Here is a 27,116-nt window from a genome sequence, read left to right as displayed (position 1 = left end):
GGCGCGCCAGTAAGACCGTGCAACGAGGCGAGAATGAGAAAGGGAAAAAGGAGGGCAACATAGGGGGGATACAGCGTGGACATAACCAAGAGACGCCTGCAGAATGCGAGGAAAGCGGACTTGTTGTAGGATGAGAAAATACAGAACTGGTTAAAGAAAATAGATAGATCAGGGCATGAGGGGGTGTTGATAAGCAGGGAAACAAGATAACAGGGTAACAAGGGGAAAAGTGGCTCGCTCGGAGCGTAGTGAGACAAATCAGATCGCAATGCAAAAGGTCGAAATTGGTCAGGGATGAATGGCTTTCCAAGAACGACGACAAATGCAGACGAGCCGCGGTCCCAGTAGGATACCAGTTCCACCTGGGCCAGTCGGTCGTCGAGAAAGGGAATCAAATGGGCATAGGGAAACAGGGTGACTACCCGTCAATGGCAGCGATGCGGAAGGGACGCAGAAAGGAGAGGCTTTTCTCGCGTAGAAAAGGAAACAATTCGCTCAAAATGGATATCTCAGGCGTAAGAAGGATCCGGTCGAGGTATCTATAAGCTGACATCCAAGACCATGCTGACATCTTGGACTTGGGTGCCTGCAAGATCCTCCAGAACAGGGATCAGGTCGAGCAGCTCGTTGTCGTGAGCGTCAGAGAACCAGCTACTGATGGGGATCGCGTGCTCAGGGTGGAAGATGTAAGAGGTGGGGGAGTTGTCGATGATAATCGTTTCTTTTAAGTCTCGACCGACTTGAGAAAGATCCTGAGTGACCATTAGCTTGCTTCAATAGGTTGGTGAAGAGTAAGGAAGATCCTACCTTGACATAGTTTCCCTGGTGGTTGTAACAACTCTCACGGAACAGACGGTGATGTACAACATTGTGGATGTCCAGTTGATCAAGGAGAGGGTCACCGTACTATAGATTAAGTCAGTATGTGCTCTTTAGAGCGGATGAGGTGAAAGATCTTTGACGGTCAACTCACCTTTGAGACTGAAGCGGTGAATACTACCACCTCATAAAGTTCGCCAACGCGCTTCATGAAAGCATCCACACCAGGACGCTTGATCACATAAATGTTGTGATACTGGCCTTCAATCTCGACCGGGATGGTGAAGTCGGCGCGTTCCAAAACCTGTGAGATATGAGCGGAGTGATACAATGACGCGACATGACGCGTGGGAAGCAAATAGGTACTCACCTTGAAGCTACTGTGGACAAGCGTCTCATCCAAATCCAAAACCAAGCATTTCCTGCCGCTCAAGTGGGCTGGGACTGCGGGGAGCAATGGGCGAGGAACGTCCTCGGGGTATACCCGAGCCGGAGGTGCGGGGGCAGCTGGAGGGGGTGGAGGGAGCACCATAGCTGGCTGCGGGGTCTCTTCTTGGTGACTGGGAATATCTTCGCGGGTTTCGGTATCGAGTGACTTTTTAGACATAGTTTGGGTTGGCGCGGTTGAGGTGGGGGCAGGAGTCAGGTCTTCAGTCTCGGCGTGTGTTTGATCATCTGAGCTTTGAGTTGTCTCGTTTGCTTTCGATTCAGATACTGTATCAACGACAGTTTGAGCAGGCACGTGGGTCTCTTCACGTTGCTGGGTCTTTTGGCCAGAGGCTTCCGGCTGAGCAACCCTAGAAGGTCCTTCGACTTGCGCGCCACCTGGAATCGGCTGAGCGTTACGCTCCTCCTCCTCTCTCGGCTGATCTGTGCTAACAGTGGAGTTTGCCTTCTCATCTAAGTACGGCTCTCTGGATTCCGCGGTGCTAGAGTCACCGGTGCGGGCTTCCGTCTTGTCAGGGGTGGGCAGTCGGTTCGACGTAGTCGGCCGCATGGTAGTCTTTTTCGCAGGCAAAGCAGCATCGTCGGCATCCACATCCGAAGAAGAACAACAACCCAGGAACGACAGAAACTTGGAGGCTCCCTTTTTCTGCGGCTTTGAAGGGCTGGTCTCGGGCGTCGCTGCCGTTTCCTTGCCTTCCTCCGTATTCGTTTCGTCCTGAGTCCGGCGCGACCGTTTACTGCTGGCCCGACTGTGGTCCCGCTTTCCCCGGAGGATGCTCACCTTGGAACCCCTTCGGGGCTCCTCTTGCGCCTCCTCGGAGGCCGACTGTTTATTGGTTTTCGAAGATCGGCGCGATGGAATCGGGATCAACAGATGGCGTTTCTTTGGGGTTGTTTCCTCCGCGGCGGACGCGCTCGCGGCTGGGTCAACAGAGGAAGACACGGGGTCCGAAGTGGACGGCGCGACGGAGGCATCCTGGATCTCGGTCGCATCGGTGCCACGAACCTGATCGGGCGACTCATCTGCGCAGACCAAAGACATTAGCGACCGAACTCCCTGATTCTGAGCTCCACGGAACGCTGGACCACTCGACCGGGGAATGACTGGAGCACTTACGGGTTGAGCCTGGAAGACCGGGGGCACTCATTGCTTTGTCTGTGGACTCCGGAGCTGGCAGACGCCCCGTATTCTCTCCACTCATCGAGGGCAGAATCACGAAAGATCAAATTCACATATAAAGGAAGCGAGGGAAGCGATGCAGATCCCAGGACTGAATGGCCGGGTCGAAGCCAGGACTGTGGTGAGGGTCAGTAGTGCCTCCTGGATCAGCTGGAAGCTCGCACGTACCGCCTTTGGCGGGAACCAGCAACGCTATTTGGATGCACGTTTATGGGATCAACACAAAATCGAACAAAGCGACATAGACACACTCAGGAGGACGTCCGTCAGAGAGGAGAGAGGAGTCGGGGATGTCACGTGAACGGTGTGGGAAAACGGGGCTGTTTTTTTAATTCCCTTTTTTACGCTAAACAAGGCACAGCTTCCCTTTTCACGCTATAACACGCCCTCGGCGGCTACAGCACTCTATCACCCTTCTGTGGGTTTCTGTGATTCGGTCTGACTTCTGTATGGCCCAGGGGAGGTCTGGACAGCTGCAGAACAATTTGAGATGATCCCGATCAGGCCTGTGGGGGGATCGGTGGATTGACTCTTTCATTACCCCCTTTTTCTTCCTAATGAGAGACTGTCTTAGGAGCTATGGCCTCTTGGCTTTCGAATCCACGTTCTCGTGGGAACCAAGTTGGGTCTTATTGGACATTGGCGCTTGTATAACTCCGTACGGAGTTATGGCTATTAGATCCTCTTATGTACGGAGTACTCAGCACATAAGTGTCTCCATATTCCATACTCCCTGCCCCATATGCTAGATATACTTCAGGTCAGTAATCATCTGGCCCTGAGGCTGTAGATGAGAACAAAGAAACGACTGCATACGTTCCAAGGTTGTGTTTGGTGTGAACCTTGGAAGTGTGCATAACTCGAATACATTGAACTCCACTGTCTCCTTAGGGCCATAATGAAGTCCACTTTCCTAAATTACTCCGTACCAAGCCCAATTACAAAAGTACACAACCTTGGAAATCTATCTACAGCATCTAAACGGCTAGGTTCAAGTACAAAATACAGGGTACACTGTAGTAGATAATTATCCACTCTGTTTTCCTTGATAGTATAATAAACATAGCAAGGCCGGGAATGTTCTGAACATTAATACGAAATATAATACAATATAAAGACAGAAGGAATATAAATAGAGGAAAAGACAGCCTTAATAGAGACAAACATACTAATAGATACTAATAGTGATGTGAACACGACTATGTAGACATGTACACTCTGAACAGCCCTGGCAGCTGACGGCACAGTCAGCATTCCCCACGTGAGGTTCTCCGCATATCCGAGGTTCACATGCAATGATGCAACCTTAGGAACATCCATACTTCATGGCAACTTCATCTTCTTTTGTCATGTATCAACAGTCTGAAACCCAATCGGAATTAACATGACCTTCCAAATCTAGCCTCAGCTAAGTCTCCGAGGTCTCGGCCCAGTTGAAGATGGCCGTCCAGTCAACACTTCGGGAGGATCCTCTCTTGACCCTCTATCGCCATTACTCCGATCTCGTGCGCTCCAAATTACGACATGCCTCCAAGACCACACGCCTGATAGCGACCGTTGCCCTACTATTCTCCATCGTCACCTCCGGGTATGGGGGCTACAGGTGGTTCCGAGCGAGAGTCAAGGAGCGAGCCCAGGGCCGCCGGCTATTACGACGCAACTCCGGTATCCGGGGTAAGGATGGTTCCCGTACCATCTACGTACCATATAAGGATTCATTGACCTCGAAGGTCTTGATCCACCCAACCAAACCCACGACCTTTGACGCCCATCGTCGGCTGTTCCTGAACCCCCCTGCCTCGGCTCGCAGCAAGAATGACGCATCGACGAGTCAGATCCCTCCTCCCGCCACCAAGCCTGGTCTCAACTTGGCCTTCCTACATCAGTTCTTGAGCTTGGGAAGCATCATGGTCCCGCGATGGGGGAGCAAGGAGACCGGATTGTTGATGAGCCATGGGCTCTTCCTCTTGATGCGAACATACCTCTCACTGCTGATTGCGCGGCTGGATGGTGAGATTGTGAGGGATCTAGTTGCCGGCAAAGGGAAAGCCTTCCTTTGGGGCATCCTCAAGTGGTGCGGAATTGGAACTCTCGCTTCGTACACAAATGCGATGATCAAGTTCCTTCAGTCGAAGGTTTCCATCGCATTCCGGACTCGGTTGACTCGGTACATTCACGACCTGTATCTGACCGACAATAACAATTATTATAAGTTGATGAATCTGGACGGTGGAATTGGCCAAGGTCCCGACCAGTTCATCACACAGGACCTCACGCTCTTCTGCACGGCTGCTGCATCACTATACTCCTCGATGGGCAAGCCGTTGGTAGATCTGTTTGTGTTCAACTACCAGCTGTATCGCTCGCTCGGTCCACTCGCTCTGAGTGGTATTCTAGCGGGGTACTTCAGCACTGCTGTCCTGCTACGGAAACTCTCTCCGCCGTTTGGAAAGCTCAAGGCGGTGGAGGGCAAGAAAGAGGGTGACTTCCGTGGTCTGCACTCTCGACTCCTAGCAAACGCTGAGGAAATTTCCTTCTATGGCGGAGCAGATACCGAGCGGATATTCCTAGTCAGGAGCTTCAAGGATCTGCAGCGATGGATGGAAGGCATTTACAGCCTTAAGATCCGATATAACATGCTCGAAGACATGATCTTGAAGTACTCATGGTCCGCATTTGGCTACCTCATCACTTCATTGCCTATCTTCCTTCCCGCCTGGGGCGGATCGGGCGGTAAATTGGAGCTGGCGAACGCACCCGAAGGGATGGGCCGAGAGCGCGGCCGTATGAAGGAGTTCATCACCAACAAACGTCTTATGCTTTCATTGGCCGATGCAGGAGGCCGCATGATGTACAGCATCAAAGACATTTCCGAACTGGCCGGCTACACCTCTCGCGTCTACGGTCTCATTGCCACTCTGCACCGTGTCCACGCAGATGCCTACTACACCCCTCCCGGCGCTCACCCCGAATTGTACTCCCTTGCCGATTCCCAAGGCACCACGCACAATGGCTTCGACGGGCTCCGTCTGGAACAGGTTCCTATCGTTGCGCCATCCCTCTACCCAATGGGAGGTGATGAGCTCATCGAGTCACTCTCATTCATCGTCCATTCCGGCGACCACCTTCTTATCTCTGGCCCCAACGGCGTCGGCAAATCCGCCATTCCACGTATCGTCGCCGGCCTCTGGCCCGTCTACCGCGGGTTGGTCAGCCGACCCCGCGGATTCGGTCTCGACGGCATCATGTTCCTCCCACAGAGACCATACCTCAGCGTCGGCACCCTGCGCGACCAAGTCATCTACCCACACACGGAGATCGACATGCGCGAGGCCGGCGAGTCAGACGCTGCACTGCAGAAGATCCTCGACGACGCGCATCTGGGATACTTACCGCAACGTGAGGGCGGCTGGGACGCTCGCAAGGAGTGGAAAGACGTTCTCAGTGGTGGTGAGAAGCAGCGCATGGGTATGGCCCGGCTATTCTATCATGAGCCGCGGTATGCGTTCATGGACGAGGGCACTTCGGCTGTCTCTTCAGACGTCGAGGGCTTGTTGTATGATAATGCCAAGGAGCGTGGAATCACGCTCATTACCATCTCGACGCGGGCGTCTTTGAAGAAGTACCATACCTTTAACTTGACTCTTGGTCTTGGTGCTGAAGGCGAGGCCTGGGAATTTGAGAGAATCGGCACTGAGAAGGAGAAGCTGGGTGTTGAGAGGGAGTTGCAGGAGTTGCGCAAGCGTTTGGATAAGGTTGATGAGTGGAAGCAGCGTCGCGAGGAGATTGATGCTGAGCTTCAGAAGGTCTGGGCGAATGGTGCTGAGGTTGCACCACCACCTTATCAGGAGAAGCATTCTGGGTCTGAAGATCTTGAGGGAAGTGCAGAATATGCGAATTGAACAGAGCTGCTCAGATGCATTGGAACCAAGGACTCTTTTTTTGATTTGTTACTTTAGCAAGAATTTTGATTGATATTTTGATACCACGTTCAATTGATTTTGATATTATTTTCAATATGGTATCCAATGGCGACCTAATCGCTAACCAAATAAGTTGTGGTAGCTTTCCAAGATTGATCGTAGAATGCGGGCATATGCCATATACAGATCGCCAACACAGAGCAATAGATCACCAGAGCTCTAATCGACATCACGGTTCGATACAGTGTGTCTCTAAGATCTTTCGGCATCAGAAGCCTCTGGCTGGATATGGGAGGGGTTCATCACAGGCCGATGCGTAGGTTCGACTGGTCCGCATAATTTGACCCAGTGCTAAAACTGACATGGCATTGCGACACTCTCAACAACAAGATCGCGCAGAGTTTTCTTTCAAGCATCAGTGCCATTTTAATTAGCCCGTGGAGGGAGCACTGCTCAACCTCCTAGGCATATCGATGGCATCACGAACAAGCCCCGCTGCGCATCGATGGAGAGTCCGAAAGACTGAAACCACAGTGCCAATTCAAGGCACTCCATTCGACTTCTCGTCTGCAATCTCTCCAGGCTCTCGAATACTATTCGTTCGCCCTTCGGGGGAGTTTCCTCATCAATGCACATTCCCTCATTCCACATATTGACCAGACTAGCCGCTCCCATCCTCCGATTATCCTCTTGGATATTAATCTTCACACCGGGCCCGATATTATATTTCTTGCTTGCGAGTGTATCAGCCAATTCCTTCAGTGGAATTCCCGTCTCGTCGCTAATCAGATCCTCGTAGATGGGGTTGTTCTTGAAGAGGTTGTAGGTGGAATAGAAAGGGCTGCGCTTGAGTGCTGAAGCATGATTGTGACGCGATTCTTGGATCTCGAATGTTATTGAGTGTGGTTCGGACGGACTGGGTGTATTGGGTTTGGAGTGCGGAGGAGTTGGGAGGGAGATCGTGATGGGCGAAGAGGCTATTGCGCGGTTTGCTGCGTCGGCAGTCTCGAAGATGGCTACTATGGGACGGTTTGAGAGGGTAGAGGTATTGCTTGTGTCATACTAGAAAGAACGATTAGAAGGTCAATATGGTGACAGGCTGTGGAAGAGGGTTCTCTTACTTTGAGGTTGCGGTATGTGATCACTTCTCCGAACTTCTGGAGCGCGCTCAGGATTTGTCTGCTCTCTGCTATATTTCTCGGACTGGGATTTGCGGTGATGTGCACCTGCGCTGCTATGCGCGCCAGGGTTGAGGCCATTGCTGGTGAGTGCTGCACTGTTGCTTGGGGGAAGTTGGAGAAAACGTCGGAGATCGGCATTTCTTGGCGGGATATTTGCAATCTACTTGATCTACTTGGCTATGCTTCGCCTCATGCTATCTACACAAGTTTTACGCTGCTTCTGAATTTCAAAAGAGACTCTGGAATTTGGTATCTATTTCCAAGGTTGAGGCATTAAGTTCGTGATTTGGGGGCTTTCTTCCAGTGCCTTTCGCATCATCTCCCGATCGGAATCATCGGATTTGGCGGGACAAGCTTAGAAAATGGGGATGCCGAGGCCGTACTAAAGATTGTCAGTACTAAACTCATAAGACAAAACACTCTACTCACAGCCATGGGGTCATTGAAGCGAAGATCCTTGTTCAAAGCACTAATAGCCTCAAGCTCACTGGTCTCCAGGTCAAAGTCAGTGACCTGCAAGTTCTGCGCCAGACGAGTGGGATCATTGCTCTTGGGGATAACAGCGATCTTGCGCTGTGTAGACCAACGAAGCAGGACCTGAGCCGGGGTGCGTCCATGCTTCTCTGCAATGGAGTTGATCGTCGCATGCTCAAAGAGCAGCGGGGTATCCTTAGCATGCTTAAGATCAAGCTCAAGGAAACTCAGAGGACCGAAAGAAGAGTAAGCAGTCACAGCAATGCCCTGCTCCTGAGCATAGTTCACCAGACGAGTCTGCGTGAGGTAAGGGTGGTGCTCGATCTGCAGTGTTGCGGGGCGCACACGGGCATAGCGCAGCAGATCCATTAACAGCTGGGCGCTGAAGTTGCTGACGCCGATGCTGCGGGCCAGCTTCTTGTCAACTAGGCTTTCCATAGCGCCCCATGTCTCGTGGATGGGTGCGTTGGCGAGCTCGATCTTGCCTTCGGCGGTCGTCCAGCTGGGAGGGTATCGCACGGAGGGATCCAGGTACTTCAGAGCGATGGGGAAGTGAACGATGTACAGGTCGAAATAATCGACGCCCCAGTCGGCGAGCTGCTTGCGCGCGATGGGCTCGACCTTATCGGCTTCGTGGAAGCTGTTCCAGAGCTTGGAGACGATGAAGAGCTCCTCGCGCTTGACGAGACCGTCCTTGATGGCACGAGCCACGCCCTGGCCGGCTTCGACCTCATTGCCGTAGTCTATGGAGGAATTGTCAATGGACTATTTTCAATTGATAAGGGCTGGGGTGTGAAGTACCGCAGGCGCCGTCGAACAGGCGGTAGCCAGCCTTGATGGCGTTGTAGATCTGGTCGGCACAAGTATCGTTGTTGACCTTCCAGAGACCAAAACCCACGAGGGGCATTTCAAAGCCATTGCTCAGCTTGACGGTAGGGGCAACCATTGTGAATAGAATTAATTATGCTAAACTGGCTGCTACAATGGGGCACCGCATCCTCTTAAATACCACCTTACGCTTGCAAATTGCACAGTTCCAGGCTAAATGGCGGAATAACACCATAGTCTTCTAGCTAATTCCAACTGAGCCTACTGTGCCATACAAAATAATCGCCCCACTAGGGAAATTGGGGTCAAATAGGAAGTTGGATTTATTTGGCGGCTAAAGTGGCTTGGCCCTTGGGCCAGTTTAGCCGTGGAATCGGAAAACACTTTCCAATCCGGGGCCCTAAAAAGGTGAGGAATTCTGACCTTGTTGAATCTAAAAAGTAGAAGTCACTTGAGGAGAACAATAAGAAGATATAATAATGGTATTTCAAACTCCTGCTGTATACTCCGTATAGAACCCCTCGAACACCAAGCTCCCCGAAATCCCACAGAAAAAATAAGTATCAAGTAAAAAGAAAAGAAAGAGACGAAGAAGGAAAATAAAAAAAAATCACAAGTGTAGAAGACAAAAGACCACTCCCAGAATGATTATCATTACTACTAAGTTTTTGTGTTTGGTGTCGTTATACCGCGTCCACAGAGGTATTATCTCCATAGCTGGAATTGGCATCGGGGCCCGCCCCATGCATATTAGGACCATGAGACATGCGTCCGACAATCTTATCCATCAGATCCTCCGATGGCAAGGTCATATCGAAGTGATGGGGCTGCTGCGAGTCGCGCGGCACAGAGCCATGGTGCTCCTGGTAAGGAAGATGGTGGTAGCTGCTACCGACATCGCCGGGGATTGAAGCAGAGTGAGCACCCCATGAGGCCTGGCTGTGGCCGAGGTCTTCGAGGGCCTGGGCATTCGAGCCAAAGAATCCATTGAGCACGCTGTTGCTATCGTGCATCACGGGGTGCTGTTGCGCGGGCACGTAGTGAGATGTATCGTGGCCCATGTTATAGCCCATGCCTGGGTGTGCCATGGGAAGGTCATGGACGTTCAGCATGACAGGGGCGCCAGTGGAGCTGTGGAGGCTGGTGGATGGGGCGGTTTCGGGTGCGAGGCTGGTGGAGAAGGAGTCCAGGACTGAAGTAACGGCGGTTTTGTCGTTGAGGCTGTCTTCGGGCTTGGTGATGGAAGACATGAAGTCGAGTTGACCATTAGAATTAAACAGATTAGCCACGTTATCGTGGGATGAGGAGTACATGGGCCACTGGTTGTGAGATTGACCCTGGGTAATGAGGTCATGGGGCTGAGGAGCCTGGTAGACGCTCTGGTGGGAGGGCTGCTTGAGGAGGATAGAGTCCAAAGAGAGTGGAGGAAGGTCGACACCAGCGGCAGGACGGGGGCTGTTGGTAGTAGTGCGGTCGGGTGCTTGGAGTAGGCGTCTCCAAGTTGTGGTGCCGACCTCACCGGGGCGAGTTTGACGGAACTTCCAGACAAGAATCGCCATGCGCTTGCTGTCGTCGCCATGACCTTGATATTGGTTCGCAAGGCGGGAACTGGGCGATGTGGCCCGCAGCTCCTGCACTGCAGTCATAGAGCGAAGGATGCGCCGAGTACGGTCATCTGCCTCTTGAGCGCGGCCAGAGTCCTCGGCCATGCGCTTTTCTTGGGTCAATTGAGTGAACATCCTGGCCCACCATGATGATTCAAAGAGAGGCTTGACCTTGGTTGAGTTGGTCTTGGGAAGTTCGTGGTTTGTTTCGTGGATCTTCTGGCTATCCTGGTAGATGTGGGTGCCGCAGGTCCAGTTATCCATCTGGCTAACTCCTAGAACATCGCCAGCGGTAGGGTGGCCATAGTCAAGATCAAGCTGAATACCGAGGCGTGATCCTGCGGGAGGGAAATCGGTCATCAGCTCAAGGTTGACTTCCATGAAGATGATATCACAGTCGATGGGGTTGTTAATGTCATCGACCATCAAAGCGAGCTCGGGGAAAGAGGACCGCCATCCACTCAAATTCTCCAGAGGTATAGGAGGCGCACCGGGATGGTGGAGGTCACCCTGGAGGCGTGTGTATGCGTGCAGTGCTTTGTCAACATGGTTGGCCTGCTGCGGAGCGCTAACCCACATATCGAAGCTGAAGCCATGGATGGAACTCGTAGTGGCGTCGTGCATGCTGGATCCGAGGGTGTAGTTGGGCGGAGGGAGGTCACCAGCGTAAGGCTGCATGGACCGCATGCTGTCATGATAGGAAGAATGAGTGTGGCCGCTGTAGGGGTTGGAGGCTGAAGGGTGCTCCATCGATGTTCTCCATTTGGGTCCTGGTGCTGAGCTGTGCACACTGGATGATCTCTCGGGCGATGTCTCTCGGACAAGTCGCTCCCCTGCGGCATTGGATTAAGATTAATAAAGAAACTCGGTGATATCATGCATCGCAACTCACAATCAGGATCACCCTTGAGGAAAGAATCCAACACCTGCAGATGACTGGACACCTGCTTACGGGTTCTTCGCTTGCCAGTCAACTTGAAGATGTACTCAGCAATAAGCTCGTTGCGGCCGTACGACTTTCCACGTTCGGACCACTTTCTGCGTCCCATGGGAGGGTTTGCTTCGAGAGCTTCAAAACAATTAGATCTCTGGCCTTGATATCAAGCACATGGCAAACTTACCCTGCTGGAAAGCATCTTCCAACTCATCAGACCACACTGGCTCACCATCCTTCCCTGTATCCCGTCGAGGCCGGGCCCGGTACTCCAAATACTTTTGGGACTTGAGGTAGCTGCTTCTCGCCCGTCGGGACTGAGAGCTACTAGGAGTAACAGAGTGAAGGCGACGCATCTTGCGAGCATGTAGACGAGCTGCTACATGTTGGTGATTGTGCAAGCTGGGACCGGACATGGGCTGGGAATGATGAGGGGCATGAGCATACTTGAAGCCAAGCTGTTGCAATTGCTCTTCACGAGTGGCAACATCACCATGAGCCAGGTGGTCTGCGTATGACTGAACATTCCCAGAGGTATTCTGAAGAGCTCGATCAGAATGAGCTCTCACAGAATCCAGTGACGGCTGGTTCTGAGGCACAAGGCACTCGGGTTGCCAGTCAGTAGCCATGGGTGGTACCAAGGACGGATTTCTCCAAAAGAATGACAGATTCCAATGAGGAGGGGATTGAGAGGCACCGCCGAATGCTTGCTGTCTGGCAAAGAACGCAGCACAGTCACAAACAACGACCGAAGAACGCTAGAGGTCAAGAGAATGTAAGAGCCTGGGAAAGAGAATGTGAGAGCGAGCAAGATGGTGTTTATAGAAAGCCATAACTCCCCTCGGAGAGGGGTACTGTAGCCCCAGTAGCAGCATTTCTCCGCCAGGATTGGTTTTGCCTGCACCACGTCCCTCGAACGCCTGCTCCATACTCCTGAGCAAGGCCCCATCCTGGCCCGCACGCGTCCAGACACAGTGTGGGGAGCAAAGGACCCAAGGACAGTGACAAGCCGTCCTTGCGGCAGCAAATCAGGAGTCAACACAGGGCTCGATATGAAGGAAGTCTGCCCGGATGCAAGGGATGCTCAGCAGCACGATCCAGTCATGAGCGTCTCGGAGATTTTGTGCAGCACGAAGTGACCTTGAGGATCCATCGCTTGGGCCAGCATCAACAAGAACCAACAATAATTAGTGGCAATCATGGCGTCGTCGGAATGTTCGCTGTCCAACGACAGCGCTTTTTGGTGCGGGACGTGGAATGCTCCGCCGCCAAAACATCACGACCGGAATGTAGGCTTGGGAGATCTCTCTGTTACTGATTGTCCTGCGTACCATCAAAAAGATGGAGCAAAATTAGCGCCCGTTGACCCTGCAATCCAAGGTGAAGTTTAGAGGGAGTGGGGGAAAGGAAGCGTGTAAGGTAAAAAGTAGGGTTACGGTTACGCCTGGATTGGAAGAGACACGAGATGCACGAGGACGGGACTGCAAGTACCTGCAAGTCAATTGACAGCCGCAGGAACGTGTTCCAAATTGGTTCGGGGTATCTTTTTTTGCTTCTGCTGAGCTTTTGGTAGTATGCAAGTAATCGTACATGGTACATTAATCCACCTTGTTCTGCAAGGGATGTAAACGAACCAATCCATGGTCGTGGTCTCAGACAAGGGAGAAGGGTCGGCCTCATGCCTCTTCCTCCTGCCCTCCTACAGTAAATTTCTTGCGCCCGGCACCAGAGGTAAGCTGTTGGAGCTTGACCCTGTCCACCTGCTCTCCTACCTTCTTCTCTAAGCGCGCAAGCTCCTCCTCGGGATCGACGGCCTCCTCGTTCACGAACTCCAAAACCAGTCTTCGGCCCAACAAATGCGTGTTTTTCAGCGCATCCATGGCATTCTCCGCTTCGCGAGCGCTTACAAAGTCGGCGAAACCGAAACCACGAGCCGTCCGATCGAATTTCTGAGGCACGCGAACAGAACGCAGCTGACCGTACGCACCGAATAGAGACCGAATGTCCTTCTTGGTGGCCTGGAATGGCAAGTTCTTGATGATGATCTTCGTTCTGCGGGCTGCTGCCTTTTTTGGCGTTGTCTTCATTTCTGCGTTCTTCAGCAGCATCCTTGCCCTTGTGAGATGCACGGATGAGAAGCTCGTGCTGGTCCAGCTTGTAACCATTCATGGCTGTAAGAGCAGCTTGGGCTTGAGCCTTGGTTTTGAAATCGACGAAACCGAAACCCATGCTGAGAGTCTGTCCTGGTCGCTTGGGATCGGGTTTGGTCTTGATGCGACCGGTAAGGAAACCGTCGAGTGGGCGGAAAGCCTCGACGAACTTCTGGTTGGTGGTTGCGAAGTCCAGATTCTTAACGAACAGCGTGGCAGTTGACACACCGTCGTCGGCCTCATCTGCGGCGAAGGTGTCGGCCGTCGAGAATCCAGAGTCCTTGCCTCGGACCTCTGAGGTAGATGCGCGAGGAGCGGCGGCACCTTCGAATAGATTCTTCGGCGCCTTCTCCAGGAACAAGATTGAATCACCCAGCTTGCGGTATGCCATACCCTTGAAAGCCTTTTGGGCCTCGTCAGGTCGAGCAAACTCCACGATGGCGATGGTACCACTCGGCGGCATGAGCATTCGGATGATCTTGCCATATGGCTCAAACAAATTCCTCAGTTCGTCAGATCTAACACCGTAGGAGAAGTTCTTGACCAGGATCGCAGTGTTGCCACGCTCACGTTGCTTGAAAGCGTCGATGTTAACTCCGTTGTTGGCAAAGTAGGCTTTGGTCTCTTGGATGACATGCGTTTCAGCATGTGCTTGCTTCACAGCTGCGTCTGAAGATGTGGGGTCGAGCAAGTCGGACTTGGACACTCCGAGTCTTCCAGCGACAGATGACATAACAGCATCGGCCTAAGATTATATGAGCTTTGGTCTTCAAATAAATTTATTGGGATTAAACTTACGTTCATGTACAAAGAGTTCCAGCTAAATGAGGAAGAAGAGGCATTCTGTTTGCGCTTAATTTCCTTCTGCTTCTTCAAGGGAAGCTTCGACAGCTCGTAGTCATCAATCTTGTAGGTCTTCTTGGCAGTCGCCGGCAAGATATGGAGGAGACGACCTTGGAAATGCTTGCCATCGAGCTGTTGATAGGCATCAACAGCGGCATCAGCGTCGGCATATTGCACATAAGCAAAGCCTTTGCTGGCTGTGACCCGAGTATCAAAAGCAATGTGAATCTGTATCCAATTAGTATCCAGCGTAATTGAATCAAGCATTTGTGTAAAAGTGTAAATGTTGGAGTGGGCTCTTCAGAAAGTCAAGAAGCATCTACTAAAATCTCTTGTCCAGTTCACATCACTTGCAATTTGCATCGGATGTCCCTATCGGGAAAATCATCATACGAGCACTCGGGGGAAGCAGGCTGAAAACAGCAAGCCAGTTGGGTGTGGGTGTGTGGGAAACAGAAATGAACATGAATCAGCACTAACCTCTTCAAGTTTGCCAAAGCGTTCGAAGATTGGCTGAAGATCCGCCTCTGTTGTGTCATATGCAAGGTTTCGAAGGAATAGACGGGCGGAATTGCGAATGAGGTCGACATTCGGATCTTCCGGTCTTGATTGGGTCTTGCTGTCATCGTCAGTCGTGTTGGGCGCAACACTCTCAAAAGCCATAGTGCGGGATTCCTCGTCGCCCTGGAGCGACTCATCGCCAGGCGAGGAGGGCGCCGGAGCCTTTACTGGAGCCGCAGCAACCGCAGCGGGTTTCGCCTCGGTCTTGTGTTGCTCAAACTCATCTTGCTCATCCTCATCGAGGAGGCCCAACAGACGACTTGTCTTGGAACGTAGCCAATCCGCATCAGACAATGGAGCTGCTTCCACTTCTGGTTCTGCTTGTTGTTCCTGTTCAGGGGCTTCTTGATTTTCATCCTCTCCACTTTGGTCAACGACCATAGGCTCAGGCTCTGCAGGCTGTGGTACAGCAGCAGGCTTCTCTGTCTTGGCCTTCTTGGGGTGTGAAGGTAGCTCCTGGAACTCTTCATCTTCTTCCTGGGTAGGCTGGTTAATAACGGGTACAGGTTCCGCAGACGGCTTGATCATGTCATCATCATTGGCCCAGGTCCGTGTCTTTGATGACCCTCCCATTACAGAGAGATACTCCTGGAGTTTAGGATCCTGTGCTTTGTCTTCCCTCTTCCGCTTGAGGTTGCTGTCCATGGATGAATCATTGTTCGTGGCATCACGCCTCCGTGTAGGATGAGCATCCTCAGCGGCATTGGAATCGATCTAAAATACGGGTCAGTCTCAAGACCACCTTCTTTGGTCAGCGTGCACGGGCGAAAGGAAAGTGGCTGAAACAAAATTGAATGACGAGTGACATACCGGACGAGCGATGTCTACAGAGATCTTTGACATCTTCATGTATGTCTTGTTGAAGTGCTTCACAGCTTGCTGAGCTGCCTCATGGCTCTTGAAGCCGACAAACCCCATCCTACGTTTAGGCAGGACATGAGCGTCTGTCACTTGGAAGCGTGTTGAAAAATGCTTCTTGAGCTGATCATTGGAGCATGTTGGTGGAAGACCACCGACAAACACTCTTGTACTCTCCATAATGAAGGTGTGTTGTGAAGAGATAAAAGCTTGAAGAATCATAGAGGAAAACTTTTTTTTCTTCTTTCATAGTGCCGAAGGCGGTAGAGGGGGCGGTCTGTGGTGGGTACGGGCAATAAAGTTACCCCAGCAGCTGTGCCGCGATACGGGTGGTTGACTTTCCTCCTCCACACCTCTTTAATCCCCAATACAAAGCACACCCTTCTCGCCAATCACATTTGTGACTTACTCTTATTGCAACAATGGCCAACCTTCCTACAAACGACAGCAAGGAGAAGATGGAAGGTGAGAATCGTCTCCGCTTGAGTCAAACACAACTTGCTAATAGTCTCACAGCACAGGTGAAGTCTGTTGACATGGTGAGTCCCGTTGGACTGAAAGTGACGTTTGACTGGACCTGACTTATTCTTGAAGACCGAAGATATGCAGCAGGAGGCTATCGCCCTTGGTATGAATCACACAAGATGATGTCCGTTAACAACCCTATCTGACCTATCCCGCAGCGATTGAGGCCATGGACAAATTCCGTGTCGAGAAAGTGAGTCTCTCAACTTCCAATTCTTTTGGTCGTACGCTGCTAACCATGCCCAGGATATCGCACAGTACATCAAGAAAGAGGTCCGCCAAACCTACCCCGCCTCGATCCAATCACTAACCCCATACACCAGTTCGACTCACGCAAAGGTGCTACCTGGCATTGTGTTGTTGGCCGCAACTTTGGAAGCTTCGTGACACACGGTTCGTTGGAGGCGGCAATTCTATCACGATGATCATCGGCTAACACATTTCCAGAAACCAAACATTTCATCTACTTCTACCTCGGTCACTGCGCGATCCTCCTCTTCAAGACCCAGTAAATATACGCGGATATGCGAGAGACGTGATTTTCAAGCGACTTTTTTTATCTTCAAATTATCCTGGAGCTCTGGGCTTGCTACGCTGAAATGAATACCCATTTGTGAGATAAGGCGCATGCACATGAACGATTATACAATTATTCTCTGCGAGGGCGGGCCCTGGCTTGTCACCATCCACTTCTCAGGGCCTAGAAACCCCAGATCAGCGCCTGCGGGTTGCTATGCAGCAATCTTTTTGGGCCTCCCGAGGTCTGGGGCTGAAGCTGGGGGTTTTTAGAACCCTTGGAACAGAGGACTTGTATAGTGATGTAGACTTTGAGATTTGAATGAACTCATATTAGGTACAACCTCTCAAGGTTCCAAGGTTGGGCTCTAAGGCTTCTACTTTGAATGTAGCTACCCGACCTGGGGGTGCTCAGGTCGACGGGTACCTACCTCGGCGTGCATGCACTGATTCTACGGGGTCCATGATGGCCCCCGGGTGACATCGGCGATAACCATAGATTACCCGTGGACCAGGTGCCCAGGTGGGCACCTGGGCATGTGTTCAATATTGAAGGTTGCTGGGCCCATGCCCAAGTGCATACACATATATATTTCGCAACATCCGTGAATCGGGAACAATCAAGCACCAAACAATAAAAAAGCAGCGTATCTTGAAGAGCTCACCAATTTCAATGGGCTACCTAGGTAACCCCTATTTCATGTCATTAGCCGCTCAGCCTACCGAAAAAATAGCAATGGAATAGTAGGTGCATATAGAGCTGGACTCAGCCAATCAGCGGTCACAAGCCGTGACGTCACGTGTGTCCTGCCAAGTTGCCAAGCCACAGCGCCGCCACACCTCAATGCCGCTGCCTTCACTTTCGATCTTCAAGTAGCCCTTGATCTGTTCTTTCCGGTATATCTGGCTCAGAGCACCTTTTTGCAAGCGACCATGGCTTTCTGTATCACTTTCGGAACACATGGTACGTGATTCTGCTTGGACTCGCGACCCAGGCGCCAGAGTGGATCCTGTCCCTGAGTACCGCGTGGGGATTGCTGTTCGCGGAGATGGGCCCGATTTTATATAACATACTGACAATCATCACAGAGTTCTCTTCTCAGCTCGAAGGCTATGAGAATGTTCGCGCGTACTGCTACAACTGTGAGTTCTGACGTCACTGGTCGCGGTATCAACCTCCAGGGCTGACGGGTTTTCCTATTTAGGCCAACATTGGAATGGCCATTGTATCACCCGGTGGTAGGTCATCCTTTTATGTCGGAAACCCTGATATCAACTAATTCCTCGACAGGCCTTTCTTTACCGTTTGCTTCATTGTATGTTTATGGACCGTTGTCTTCCAGGATCGTTCGATATGCCTAACTTGATATGTCTAGCCCTTGATTCCCCTCTCTTTCCACAAGTACCAGGTGAGTTTTCCCCAGCAAATTTTCCCGTCCCCTTTGAGCAAGTCGCTAATGTAACAATAGGAGGTCATCTGCCACACATGTCGCGTCTCTCAAGATCTACGGTAAGCATTATCCGAATGCACAACGCCAAATTCGACCATTCCCAAGAAAAGGTACTGATGCTGCTTCCAGTGACCGACCGGACATCACACCGGAAACGAGGCCCCCAGCAGGTATGCAATATGGCATCCAGCCGCCTCCTGGCGCCCAATGGCAACAACAGCCTATCCAACAGCCACCCCCTCAAGCGCAGGGAGGCCTGGGGTACAAATGAGTGTCCAGGGAAGTTTGACTGTGATGGAATCAGATCACATTAGTTATTTGGGGCGTGGAGCGAACACGGGGTCGGGTGGGGGATGTATTTTTTAAGCTCAGTTTTGCGAGTACCCTTGGGCGTTGGGCTATGATTCACTAGCTCTCTCTCTTTGTAGGGCTCAAGTTGCCCAGTTGATTCGAATCAAGAACCTTTCAACCTTTGTCATCTTCTCGCTGGATTCTAGTAGCAAACAGTCTTCTGACATCCGGCTGTGTACCTCTTCCTCCTTGCGCCCTTTTTGTTTTGTCGCTTGTTCTGTTAGTGAACTCTTTCAAATAAAAAGCGGGGTTAGATGACAATTGGCCAGCCTTGAAACAGGCGACGATCTCACAAAACATTCCAGCATCTTCTCTCCATCCTAATCACACGATTCAGCCATAACTTGAGCCAATGAACCCTGAAATCCCGACAAAACAGATTACGAGCAACTCAAAAATCCCCCAAGAGCCATGGAGAGCTATCTGCCCCTCCCAATAATCGACCAATCCATCGCATTTCTTGATGAGAACTCCAAATACGAGGACAATGTGAAAGCGTTGAGCTTTGCTCTCAATCATGAATTTCCCCTCACGATGGGCCATGGTGTAGCTCCCAAGCAAAATCGCAATACCAGCCACCCAGACTTTGTCGTCTATCGCCTCCAACGTCGTTCTGCGAGGGATCGAGGCCTTTTCGATCATACATTGGTTCAGGCAAAACGCTCTGATGGAAGCCTGGAAGACACCATAGACCAGCTGGTAACAGCACTTGAGAGTGCTAATTCGGAGCATGGCCGGTGCTGGGCAATCATGGCCATTGGCGTCACACTGCACTTTTATGAATACCATACACATCTCCCCGCGAACCACCGACTCATACATTGGTGCCCATCTGGTCATTCTACCAACATCTTCCACCTGCGCGATGATTCGCGTGTGATTGAGTCGATGTTCGATCATCTGAGACGAAACAACGAGCCTGCAGCACGATAGACAAGATGTTAATGCCTGAGTGATTATTGGAGCCTTGGTGTACTATTAAAGCTATATAATTGATGAAATCCTATATTGCATACTTCTTACTCCACCCGTGGGCGTGTTGCTTCCTTGTAAGTGATTTACCTTCCAGACTTGAATTTGCACCGCGGAGGTCTTTCTCCACTGCCATCAAACTACGATATCTAAGAAATTGCTCTTAATTCATGACCATAGTGCGCGACTCCCCAATTCCTTTACAATCCCTAATTCTCTGTTCACGGCTTAGCCAAGACTTTCTTTACTCGACCAATCACCATTACTCGATAATTTTTTCAGGAAAAAAAGACAGCCAAGTTATAAATACTCTCGAAATCAACAAGGCGAAGACAATAGAACGAAAAACAAAAAAACATACAACAGTGAGGATTCGCTGGTGGTCACCCACCCAACTACTAACTCACCGGCGTGTGGCTTAAGTACGGCTGAGCGGACGGGAAGCCCTGTTCTCCACACCCTGTGGTCGTATGTGCTTGGATGATGAGTTGATAAGAATATATCGTCTTCAAATTGATACCGAGTTGACTGGGAGAGGTTTGCTGGACTGCTCATCCAAATGTACCTTGTCACGTTTACTTGATGATTAGTTGGAAGAACAGTCAAAAAGGCAGTCAAAAAGGCAGTCAAAAAGGCAGTCAAAAAGGCAGTCAAAACGAGATCCCGAATTTGATGATAGCTCTCTCAAATATGAGATTAAGCCAATGCATGCGGCAATGAGGCTTGTCGAACTTATTCTGAGCCGATCCCACGGACCCGCGAATCCCTTCCCGGGCCGACCCTACGAGGCTCCTCCACTTCTCCACCTCTCTTCTCACTTCTCCCCTATCCCAGACGGGTTTAGTGTTTCGTCATGGGAACCCGAGATGAGAGCGATTTCAAGTGTGTTAGGAAATATTTGCATCTCCACCTTAAATACTTCAAACCTCAAAGATCCTGCTTTCCCCTAGACCATACCCTCTAGCCCCCACCTCTTTCCACTACTGATCTCGTCTCGACAGAGCCAAGGCCTGCCTTCGCAGTAATGACTTCTAGGAGGATATTTCAAACTACACGCTATCTACCGATCTACCGCCATTTCACCTACCCAAGCGTTACCCGCCCAACCCTCTTTCGCTTCCCCTTCGAACATCCCTCATGTCTCGCAAAGTCCTTGTCTACATCACATTTCAACACATTCAGGACTCTCTCAACATCTACCACAATGGCCTCTTGTTCAAAGCGCGATCCCACGATGTCTTCATCCATGAACGAGGCTGATCGGGTCGAGCAACTTCTCAAGGAGGATGGGCTCACAACCTGGGGCTTCGGCATCTTTCGTTGCACGACGTACCACAATGCCGCGCTAGAGCGCGGCTCAGGAAGAAGTGAATATCAAAGATGTGACGAAAGACAGCTGTGAAGGCACAGGAATGACCACCCAAAATACCTATCCTTGACCGCGTCTTCGGGTATTTTAACAGGTACTCACCTTCCAAGGTTGCCACTTTCACCCAGGCTTTGCCCAGCGACAACAAGACACCAATCAAAGTCAAGGTCAAGTCAAAACAACCCCCATGTCAAAAACTACAAGCCACCAGCTTTAGCCGGATTCCTGGAGCAAGGACCCGAGAAGTGAAACCACTAACTCAGTTCAAACCAGCTCTACAGATGTTCTAAATGCCACACAAAAGTCGGCAACTCGCTACACCATATTCAAAGTAATGAGCCTGGAGCTCATGAACAGACCAATGGGTTAACCGCCCCACCTGCTGAGGCTTCCAGGGAACTGACGTTCCTTAAACCCACATACACCACACCTTAAATTGCTACGGAGTACTTGTTTAAATCAATCACTCCTAGTCTTTCACCCTGAGAACGCGCGTTTTGGTTTGAAACCCTGGGGCTATTGATTTAGCTTGCTGGGCTCACTTTCCTCGGCTTCTGCACCAGCCCCTAGAGCCTGACCTAAACTGCCCCAACCTGCAAATGGGCTGGGGTTTGACTGCGGTCCTTGGGCCCACCGATAATGAAAATTCAGGTACATAACGATACGGAGTAACTTAGACGCTATGCTTCTTTGTAAATCTCCAGTGTTGAAGATCTTCCAACCTTGGAACTTGTTATTACGTTCCGTTCATAATTACTCCTGCTGCAGAGAATGTCTAGGCAAGAAAGTCTATGTCCGAATCAATATTGATGCCTTGGTGTACTACCAAAGCTGTCCTATCAAAGAGGCTCCATATCGCACTCACCTATTTACTTGTTGTTTCCTTGTAAGTGACCTCTGACAAGTATAAAGCTTAGGTATATTCTATGGATACAAACTAAAGTATAGTCACAATATCTTGATTTGTAACTACAAGTCAGATATTGTTGGGATGGGTGATCTGGTCAGATGATGACAGGTCAAACTAGATAGCTTGTTTCCTCCCTCTCTTGCAGTCTTGCTTTTTCCTCCTCCTTCCTTCGTCCGTTTTCGTTTTGCCAGAATAGAATTACTGCTTTGCGATCCGCTTTATCGTAGATCTCTTCTGCTATCAGATGTCTTAGCTGGGTTGAATAACTTCACCATCACCAAATTCCGGTAAGATACTCGATACAACTAGAGCTATTGAAAGTGCAGTCTGTATACCAGAAATTTTCTGACCCTGGGCGCTATACATCCCCATGGCCAGGCCCCCAAACACCATGTAAATCAATCATTGGACCACCTGGGCAAATTGAAGTACTTCTGCATTTACGTTTGTTTTGCGGTGTTTGTCCTGTTTGCCACGCTCCTCGCAGGAGTAGATAGCGCAGATGGCGAGAGCTTCTCTCTCCCCTCCTTCTTTTCTCCTAGTCTCCTACAATAATACACTGTCGTGCATGTCTGTTTCCGGTGCTCTCGTCTATAACGTTCAACAAGATCGTACATATCATTCTCAGCACTCAATCTGCCTCTGATTAACATGGGGAACTAAACATCGAAATGGCTATTGCTCGATTGAACCAGTCCCACAAAGAACTATTTTCTTCGGCGAATTCCAAAATTAGCACTTGACCTGAACGACAGCCAATCAACACATTGGATCCGTGTGAGTCAAATGCAGCACGAATACTCGGTCGATATGCTGGGGCCAGCCATAGGAGGTTCACACCCCCCTTTGTAAGCCAGGACTCACCGCGCGCTAGCCCAAACAATGCTTCTTGTCGGGGAATCAGAGGCTCGCGCGTGATGAGGGAAGATATATCCCGAAGTGTCTCATCCCGCAGGTCGTATGTCTCATCATCGACCTGTAAGTGATTGGAGTTGGACTCCCCAAAATGAACCTTGCCATTTAGATCAGAACCAGGGCGTTCAAGTGTCCGTGTGCACTCCCCGGTGGCCGGATCCCAGACCTGAACACCCCCCCTGCGCCCACAGACAAGCTTGGTACCATCGTGCGACCAAACAAACCTCCACATAATACCCCGGGTTGAGTTCTCCAAAGTCGACAAACGTCGACCCGATGAGTCACAGATCCCAGCAGTAACTGAAGCGCAGACTGCAAATTTTGTCTTATCGGGTGACCAACAAATAGAATGTACGCTCTCAAAACTCACAGGAGCAGCCACGGACTGATTGGTCTCTGCATTCCAGACTTTTATGCTGTGATCCATTGACCCAGAGGCCAGCCAACGTGAATTAGGTGACCAGGCAATGGATTCAATGGCCTCGTTATGTCCACCAAGAATTGAAACACACTCGCCAGTGTTTGAATTCCAAATCTCGAGCCAATCTGACTTGGGAGTTGCAATTCTGGCCCCGTCGTGTGACCAGGCGCCAGCCTCATATCTCTCGAATCCCAGCCCTTTTTCTAGAACCGTCAAACACTGGCCTGTGTCTAATTCCCAGATGATCGCGCCATTTTCAGATGAGAGTGCAACTCGAGAGTCACCAGATAACCAGCTCGCGTGCATCGCCTTTCTGAAACCAGAGCTAGACCATGGCTCGCTAGCTGGCATCCAATTGCACTGGATGACAGTCCTACTCTCGCTGCCAGCATTTCCCGGCACATTTGCAACTTCATTCCCTTGTTGAGAACAAGCGAGGCTTGAAGAGTCAATCAGAGAGCATGATTCTCGGTCGAAAGATGGACAATTCAGTCGGATGCATTGATTCGAGACTGAATCCCAGATCATCAAAGCATCACAAAATGCGATTGCAAGACGGCTTGCATCATGTGACCAGATAGTATGATGAACCATTTCGTCGGGACATACTTGAAGATCGTAAACGCACTGGCCTGTGGCAACATCCCAAAACCAGACGTGTGCCCCTATTGCCGCTGCGAGTTTGGCCCCGTCATTTGACCAGGCTATGGAGTAGCTTTCACCCGAGAAGGTGATGAATTTCTCACTGATATCGAAATTCAATACACACTGACCCACAGCTGGATCCCATATCTTGACACTACTGTCACATGAGATAGACGCGAGCCTGGTCCCGTCATGTGACCAGGCGATTGATTCCACGGAATTCTCATGTCCTTCTAGCGTTTGGAAGCATGGACTCCAATCATGCTCCACAACTGGCTTGAGAGTTAGCCACGCTGGCTCTTGGTCCCGGTAGCATTTTCGGACGACACTGTTGACTGGACTGAAAATGAGTGCCGCGGAATATAACTGCAGAGGATGGGTTTCAATGATGTGCCGATGGGCCAAAATGAACCGGTGTGCATCTTTAACGAAAAGAAGCTCGCTTTGCATTGGTGAGATACCCTGGATTTATCAGTACCGTCAGACAGTCTTGGAGCTCAGTTCACTCACGTCTAAACTCTCGAGAAGCTTGGCCATAGCAAGCACACCATCGGAGACACAGTTTATAAGACTGAGAGCTTCTAACCAATGAAGAAAGTTTGTCTTCCAAAATGCACTGAACTGCAATTTATCTGAGTCCCCTTCATCAGAGTATCTGAGAATTGCGCAGAAATGTTCGATCCAATACACGCAAGAGTAGCGCATTGAGGCGAGGGGGTCTGGACGAGGAATCTGACTTTCATCAAGGTCAGCAAGGCAGGCACCAGGTTGTACCAGATTATACAAGTCTCGCTTGAGGACCTTGGAAAAGCCATCTAGAGACCGCGAAACAATTTGACGATGACCAAATGATCGCCCATCAGGGAAGATCTTAGATGGAAGATCTGTTTCCATGTACTCGAGAAGATAATCCTTTGCTGACTGATGGACAAAGTGAACAGTCTGATTGTTTGGATGAAGAAACACGATGCTGCAAGACTCAATCACCCTGCCAGCATTGAACAGAAGATCTGATGGCAGTCCAGCAAGCAGGGCCAACTCTGGCAACTGAAGAGGGCGATATGCGTTCAATACAACCAGAAGCACCTGACGGCAGTGCTGAAGGTGGTTTGGAGGTTCTTGGAGCAGTTTATACATGATCCTATCATATATCTTGTCCAGACCTGGAGGCATTTCCCGAACATTTTCCAGAATTCCATGCGCATCGTGAGTTTGCGCAAGCTCCTGGAAGACGAGAGCCACCCATAGAAAAGTGTCGTTGGCCTTGTCACGAATAACACTGGCTACTTCAGCTCTGACATTGTTGAGTGCTTCTAGGGCCAAACGCAAGGTACTGGGGTCATATGCTTGACCTTGAGTTTCCCTTTCATCTTTGTCTCTTTTCTCATAGACTTTCTCATAGCGTTTGAAAAGTTCATTCAGCTTGTGATTGATGTACAGGCCGACAGCGTTTGATATTTGCCCTTCCTCATTTCTGTCAAGATTGAGCTCTGATTGAGCTTCAACATCGTGTAGCTGGTCTATTCTCACGCCATGACGACTGGTAATGAGCCATTTGACTTTCCGAGATGGGATAAGCATGGTTTCGCGAATGAGACGTAGAAGACCTGCTTGGTCAGTCTGACATTCATCCAGAGCATCCAGCATCAAGTAGATAGTATCAACCCTTGGATCCTGGAGCATATTCAGAAAAACCTTATTCAAAGAATGAAATGCACGATTAGAGTTGAACATGTTTGCACCCGCATTATCATATTCCTTGCGAAGATAGGTGATGAGGGTGGGATGTTGAACAACCAGTTGGTGAATCAAGCCTCTCAAGACTCCTGTTGCATTATTGAGATCTTTGTCGGTTTCCTGGCAGAAAAAGAAGGAGAGGAAGCGGTAATCGAAAGACTTTTGCCACATGTTTTTGATAACACTGATCAAAAGCATGGTTTTCCCTTTTCCAGGATTGCCTCTGATCCATAGAAGCTGGCTTGTTCCGCTATCTTCCCATTCTTTGAAAGAAGAGTGAGTCAGGATCCATCCACAGGAGCCAGCAAGGAGGAATCCTTTACTGCTTTCAATACGCGCCATGTCTTCGGCAGGATTTGTGAGCAACAGATCTTTCTTGCATTCCTGATTTTTTTCATCTTCCAAGATGCATTTTTGCAAGCATTTCTGCTCCTCCAAACATTTTCCAATGTCATATAAAATGCTCGTATCCTGTCTATGATGATCCAGGATCTGGTGGACATTGTAGGTTTCGGAATTTTGACGGAGCGCAGTTTCAGCCGTTTGAATTTGGTCCAAAGTCCCATCCCAGCCTTCAAGCTGAACAAAATCCCTGAGGAATTGAAGGCCCCTATGCCTAAAATAAGAGCAAACACTCTTAATTTCGTAGAACAGTAGGCTCTTGTAGAGGTCGACGATTTGTTGCCGGAGTTCCAATCGTAGCTTCGCGTATATGTCTTTTTTCACCTCACTCTCCTGCAGAAGATGAGCGGGCAATTCCCAATACCAGTCCATCTTGCTCATGACGTATTTGATCCCGACGCGGTTGACCTCAGTTTGTTGTAGAGGATTGAGGAACATCTTCGCGACCGTCAACACGTGCACTAGTCTCCCAGGATTGGCTTGGGTGCTTACCTGCATAGAAAGAGAGACCACGCTCCACGCAAGTGCGGCTTCTGGAACCCTCTTGATCGCAAGTGTGATCATGTCATTTAGACCAAGTGCAACTTGCAGTACCTCCGTAGCTCCTTGTTTAAATTCTGCTTCCTTTTCTGTATTCTTCAGCCCTTTTTCAATCGCCGATCGCATCTGCGATCGCCTGATTTCTGAGTCTTTTTGGTTGATTTGATTTTCCTGGCTTGCAGGGAACAACTCGTCAGACTCATCTCGGAGTCGGTGACTGAGGATCTTTTCGTATCCATCGAGCAGTTGAGCTTCCTCCTCCTTCAAGTTGTTATAAGCTTCGTCCCAAAGTGACTTTGAATCACAAGGGTCCTCAAAAATCTCCGCGGCAACAACACCGGAAGTAACTTCTTCGCCGGAAACTTCAGTTCTGGTAGATTTTGAAGTCGGTAATCCAGCAGAAGATTTGGGAATGTTTGGCGTGTATTCCCCCTCCTCAGCCGTCGGTTCTTGGAGACATTTGTCACAACACAAATTCCGTAAGAAAGAGAAACGACACTTGGTCATCTTGGAGTGGGGTCAGAATTTGATTCGGACAAAGCAACCTTGGAAGGGCCACG

The 27,116-nt window shown here is 50.3% G+C and overlaps 12 protein-coding genes across 12 annotated transcripts; 5 read left to right on the top strand and 7 right to left on the bottom strand.

Annotated features, from left to right (window-relative positions):
- Nucleotides 1-539: 539 nt before the first annotated feature.
- psrA (putative general stress response phosphoprotein phosphatase Psr1/2) lies at nucleotides 540-2,468 on the bottom strand (the record flags this gene model as incomplete). The annotated part of the gene is made up of 5 exons (XM_056958954.1): nucleotides 540-752; nucleotides 808-906; nucleotides 974-1,123; nucleotides 1,190-2,289; nucleotides 2,384-2,468. The coding sequence occupies 5 exons, from the start codon at nucleotides 2,466-2,468 to the stop codon at nucleotides 540-542; spliced, it is 1,647 nt and encodes a 548-aa protein (XP_056808344.1).
- A 1,417-nt stretch (nucleotides 2,469-3,885) lies between these two features.
- pxa1 (putative peroxisomal ABC transporter (PXA1)) lies at nucleotides 3,886-6,348 on the top strand (the record flags this gene model as incomplete). The annotated part of the gene is made up of 1 exon (XM_056958953.1): nucleotides 3,886-6,348. One exon carries the CDS (start codon nucleotides 3,886-3,888, stop codon nucleotides 6,346-6,348), a length of 2,463 nt encoding a protein of 820 aa, XP_056808343.1.
- Nucleotides 6,349-6,822: 474 nt separating this feature from the next.
- On the bottom strand, nucleotides 6,823-7,688 carry N7506_009659 (uncharacterized protein; the record flags this gene model as incomplete). Its single annotated transcript, XM_056958952.1, has 2 exons — nucleotides 6,823-7,431; nucleotides 7,491-7,688. 2 exons carry the CDS (start codon nucleotides 7,686-7,688, stop codon nucleotides 6,823-6,825), a joined length of 807 nt encoding a protein of 268 aa, XP_056808342.1.
- A 217-nt stretch (nucleotides 7,689-7,905) lies between these two features.
- On the bottom strand, nucleotides 7,906-8,970 carry N7506_009658 (uncharacterized protein; the record flags this gene model as incomplete). The annotated part of the gene is made up of 3 exons (XM_056958951.1): nucleotides 7,906-7,932; nucleotides 7,980-8,767; nucleotides 8,826-8,970. 3 exons carry the CDS (start codon nucleotides 8,968-8,970, stop codon nucleotides 7,906-7,908), a joined length of 960 nt encoding a protein of 319 aa, XP_056808341.1.
- Nucleotides 8,971-9,535: 565 nt separating this feature from the next.
- Nucleotides 9,536-12,019, bottom strand: abaA (transcription factor AbaA; the record flags this gene model as incomplete). The annotated part of the gene is made up of 3 exons (XM_056958950.1): nucleotides 9,536-11,289; nucleotides 11,349-11,525; nucleotides 11,578-12,019. 3 exons carry the CDS (start codon nucleotides 12,017-12,019, stop codon nucleotides 9,536-9,538), a joined length of 2,373 nt encoding a protein of 790 aa, XP_056808340.1.
- A 1,047-nt stretch (nucleotides 12,020-13,066) lies between these two features.
- mrd1 (RNA-binding ribosome biosynthesis protein MRD1) lies at nucleotides 13,067-15,982 on the bottom strand (the record flags this gene model as incomplete). The annotated part of the gene is made up of 5 exons (XM_056958949.1): nucleotides 13,067-13,479; nucleotides 13,520-14,285; nucleotides 14,339-14,611; nucleotides 14,864-15,658; nucleotides 15,755-15,982. 5 exons carry the CDS (start codon nucleotides 15,980-15,982, stop codon nucleotides 13,067-13,069), a joined length of 2,475 nt encoding a protein of 824 aa, XP_056808339.1.
- A 242-nt stretch (nucleotides 15,983-16,224) lies between these two features.
- Nucleotides 16,225-16,839, top strand: N7506_009655 (dynein light chain DYN2; the record flags this gene model as incomplete). The annotated part of the gene is made up of 7 exons (XM_056958948.1): nucleotides 16,225-16,267; nucleotides 16,319-16,341; nucleotides 16,397-16,430; nucleotides 16,486-16,520; nucleotides 16,574-16,600; nucleotides 16,651-16,720; nucleotides 16,775-16,839. The coding sequence occupies 7 exons, from the start codon at nucleotides 16,225-16,227 to the stop codon at nucleotides 16,837-16,839; spliced, it is 297 nt and encodes a 98-aa protein (XP_056808338.1).
- Nucleotides 16,840-17,776: 937 nt separating this feature from the next.
- N7506_009654 (rhodopsin family protein) lies at nucleotides 17,777-18,565 on the top strand (the record flags this gene model as incomplete). Its single annotated transcript, XM_056958947.1, has 7 exons — nucleotides 17,777-17,807; nucleotides 17,933-17,986; nucleotides 18,049-18,082; nucleotides 18,135-18,159; nucleotides 18,220-18,252; nucleotides 18,313-18,353; nucleotides 18,424-18,565. The coding sequence occupies 7 exons, from the start codon at nucleotides 17,777-17,779 to the stop codon at nucleotides 18,563-18,565; spliced, it is 360 nt and encodes a 119-aa protein (XP_056808337.1).
- A 491-nt stretch (nucleotides 18,566-19,056) lies between these two features.
- On the top strand, nucleotides 19,057-19,578 carry N7506_009653 (uncharacterized protein; the record flags this gene model as incomplete). The annotated part of the gene is made up of 1 exon (XM_056958946.1): nucleotides 19,057-19,578. One exon carries the CDS (start codon nucleotides 19,057-19,059, stop codon nucleotides 19,576-19,578), a length of 522 nt encoding a protein of 173 aa, XP_056808336.1.
- A 1,243-nt stretch (nucleotides 19,579-20,821) lies between these two features.
- Nucleotides 20,822-21,019, top strand: N7506_009652 (uncharacterized protein; the record flags this gene model as incomplete). The annotated part of the gene is made up of 1 exon (XM_056958945.1): nucleotides 20,822-21,019. The coding sequence occupies one exon, from the start codon at nucleotides 20,822-20,824 to the stop codon at nucleotides 21,017-21,019; it is 198 nt and encodes a 65-aa protein (XP_056808335.1).
- A 1,523-nt stretch (nucleotides 21,020-22,542) lies between these two features.
- Nucleotides 22,543-23,538, bottom strand: N7506_009651 (WD40 repeat domain-containing protein; the record flags this gene model as incomplete). Its single annotated transcript, XM_056958944.1, has 1 exon — nucleotides 22,543-23,538. The coding sequence occupies one exon, from the start codon at nucleotides 23,536-23,538 to the stop codon at nucleotides 22,543-22,545; it is 996 nt and encodes a 331-aa protein (XP_056808334.1).
- An 819-nt stretch (nucleotides 23,539-24,357) lies between these two features.
- N7506_009650 (uncharacterized protein) lies at nucleotides 24,358-27,063 on the bottom strand (the record flags this gene model as incomplete). Its single annotated transcript, XM_056958943.1, has 2 exons — nucleotides 24,358-25,376; nucleotides 26,139-27,063. The coding sequence occupies 2 exons, from the start codon at nucleotides 27,061-27,063 to the stop codon at nucleotides 24,358-24,360; spliced, it is 1,944 nt and encodes a 647-aa protein (XP_056808333.1).
- Between the last annotated feature and the right edge of the window lie 53 nt (nucleotides 27,064-27,116).

The sequence above is a fragment of the Penicillium brevicompactum genome (genome assembly GCF_028827555.1).
Source record: "Penicillium brevicompactum strain IBT 35665 chromosome Unknown utg000006l_segment0_segment0, whole genome shotgun sequence".
NCBI classification, from domain to species: Eukaryota; Fungi; Ascomycota; class Eurotiomycetes; order Eurotiales; family Aspergillaceae; genus Penicillium; species Penicillium brevicompactum.
Note: the sequence above shows the minus strand (reverse complement) of the source record. Positions and strands in the feature narration are given on the sequence as shown.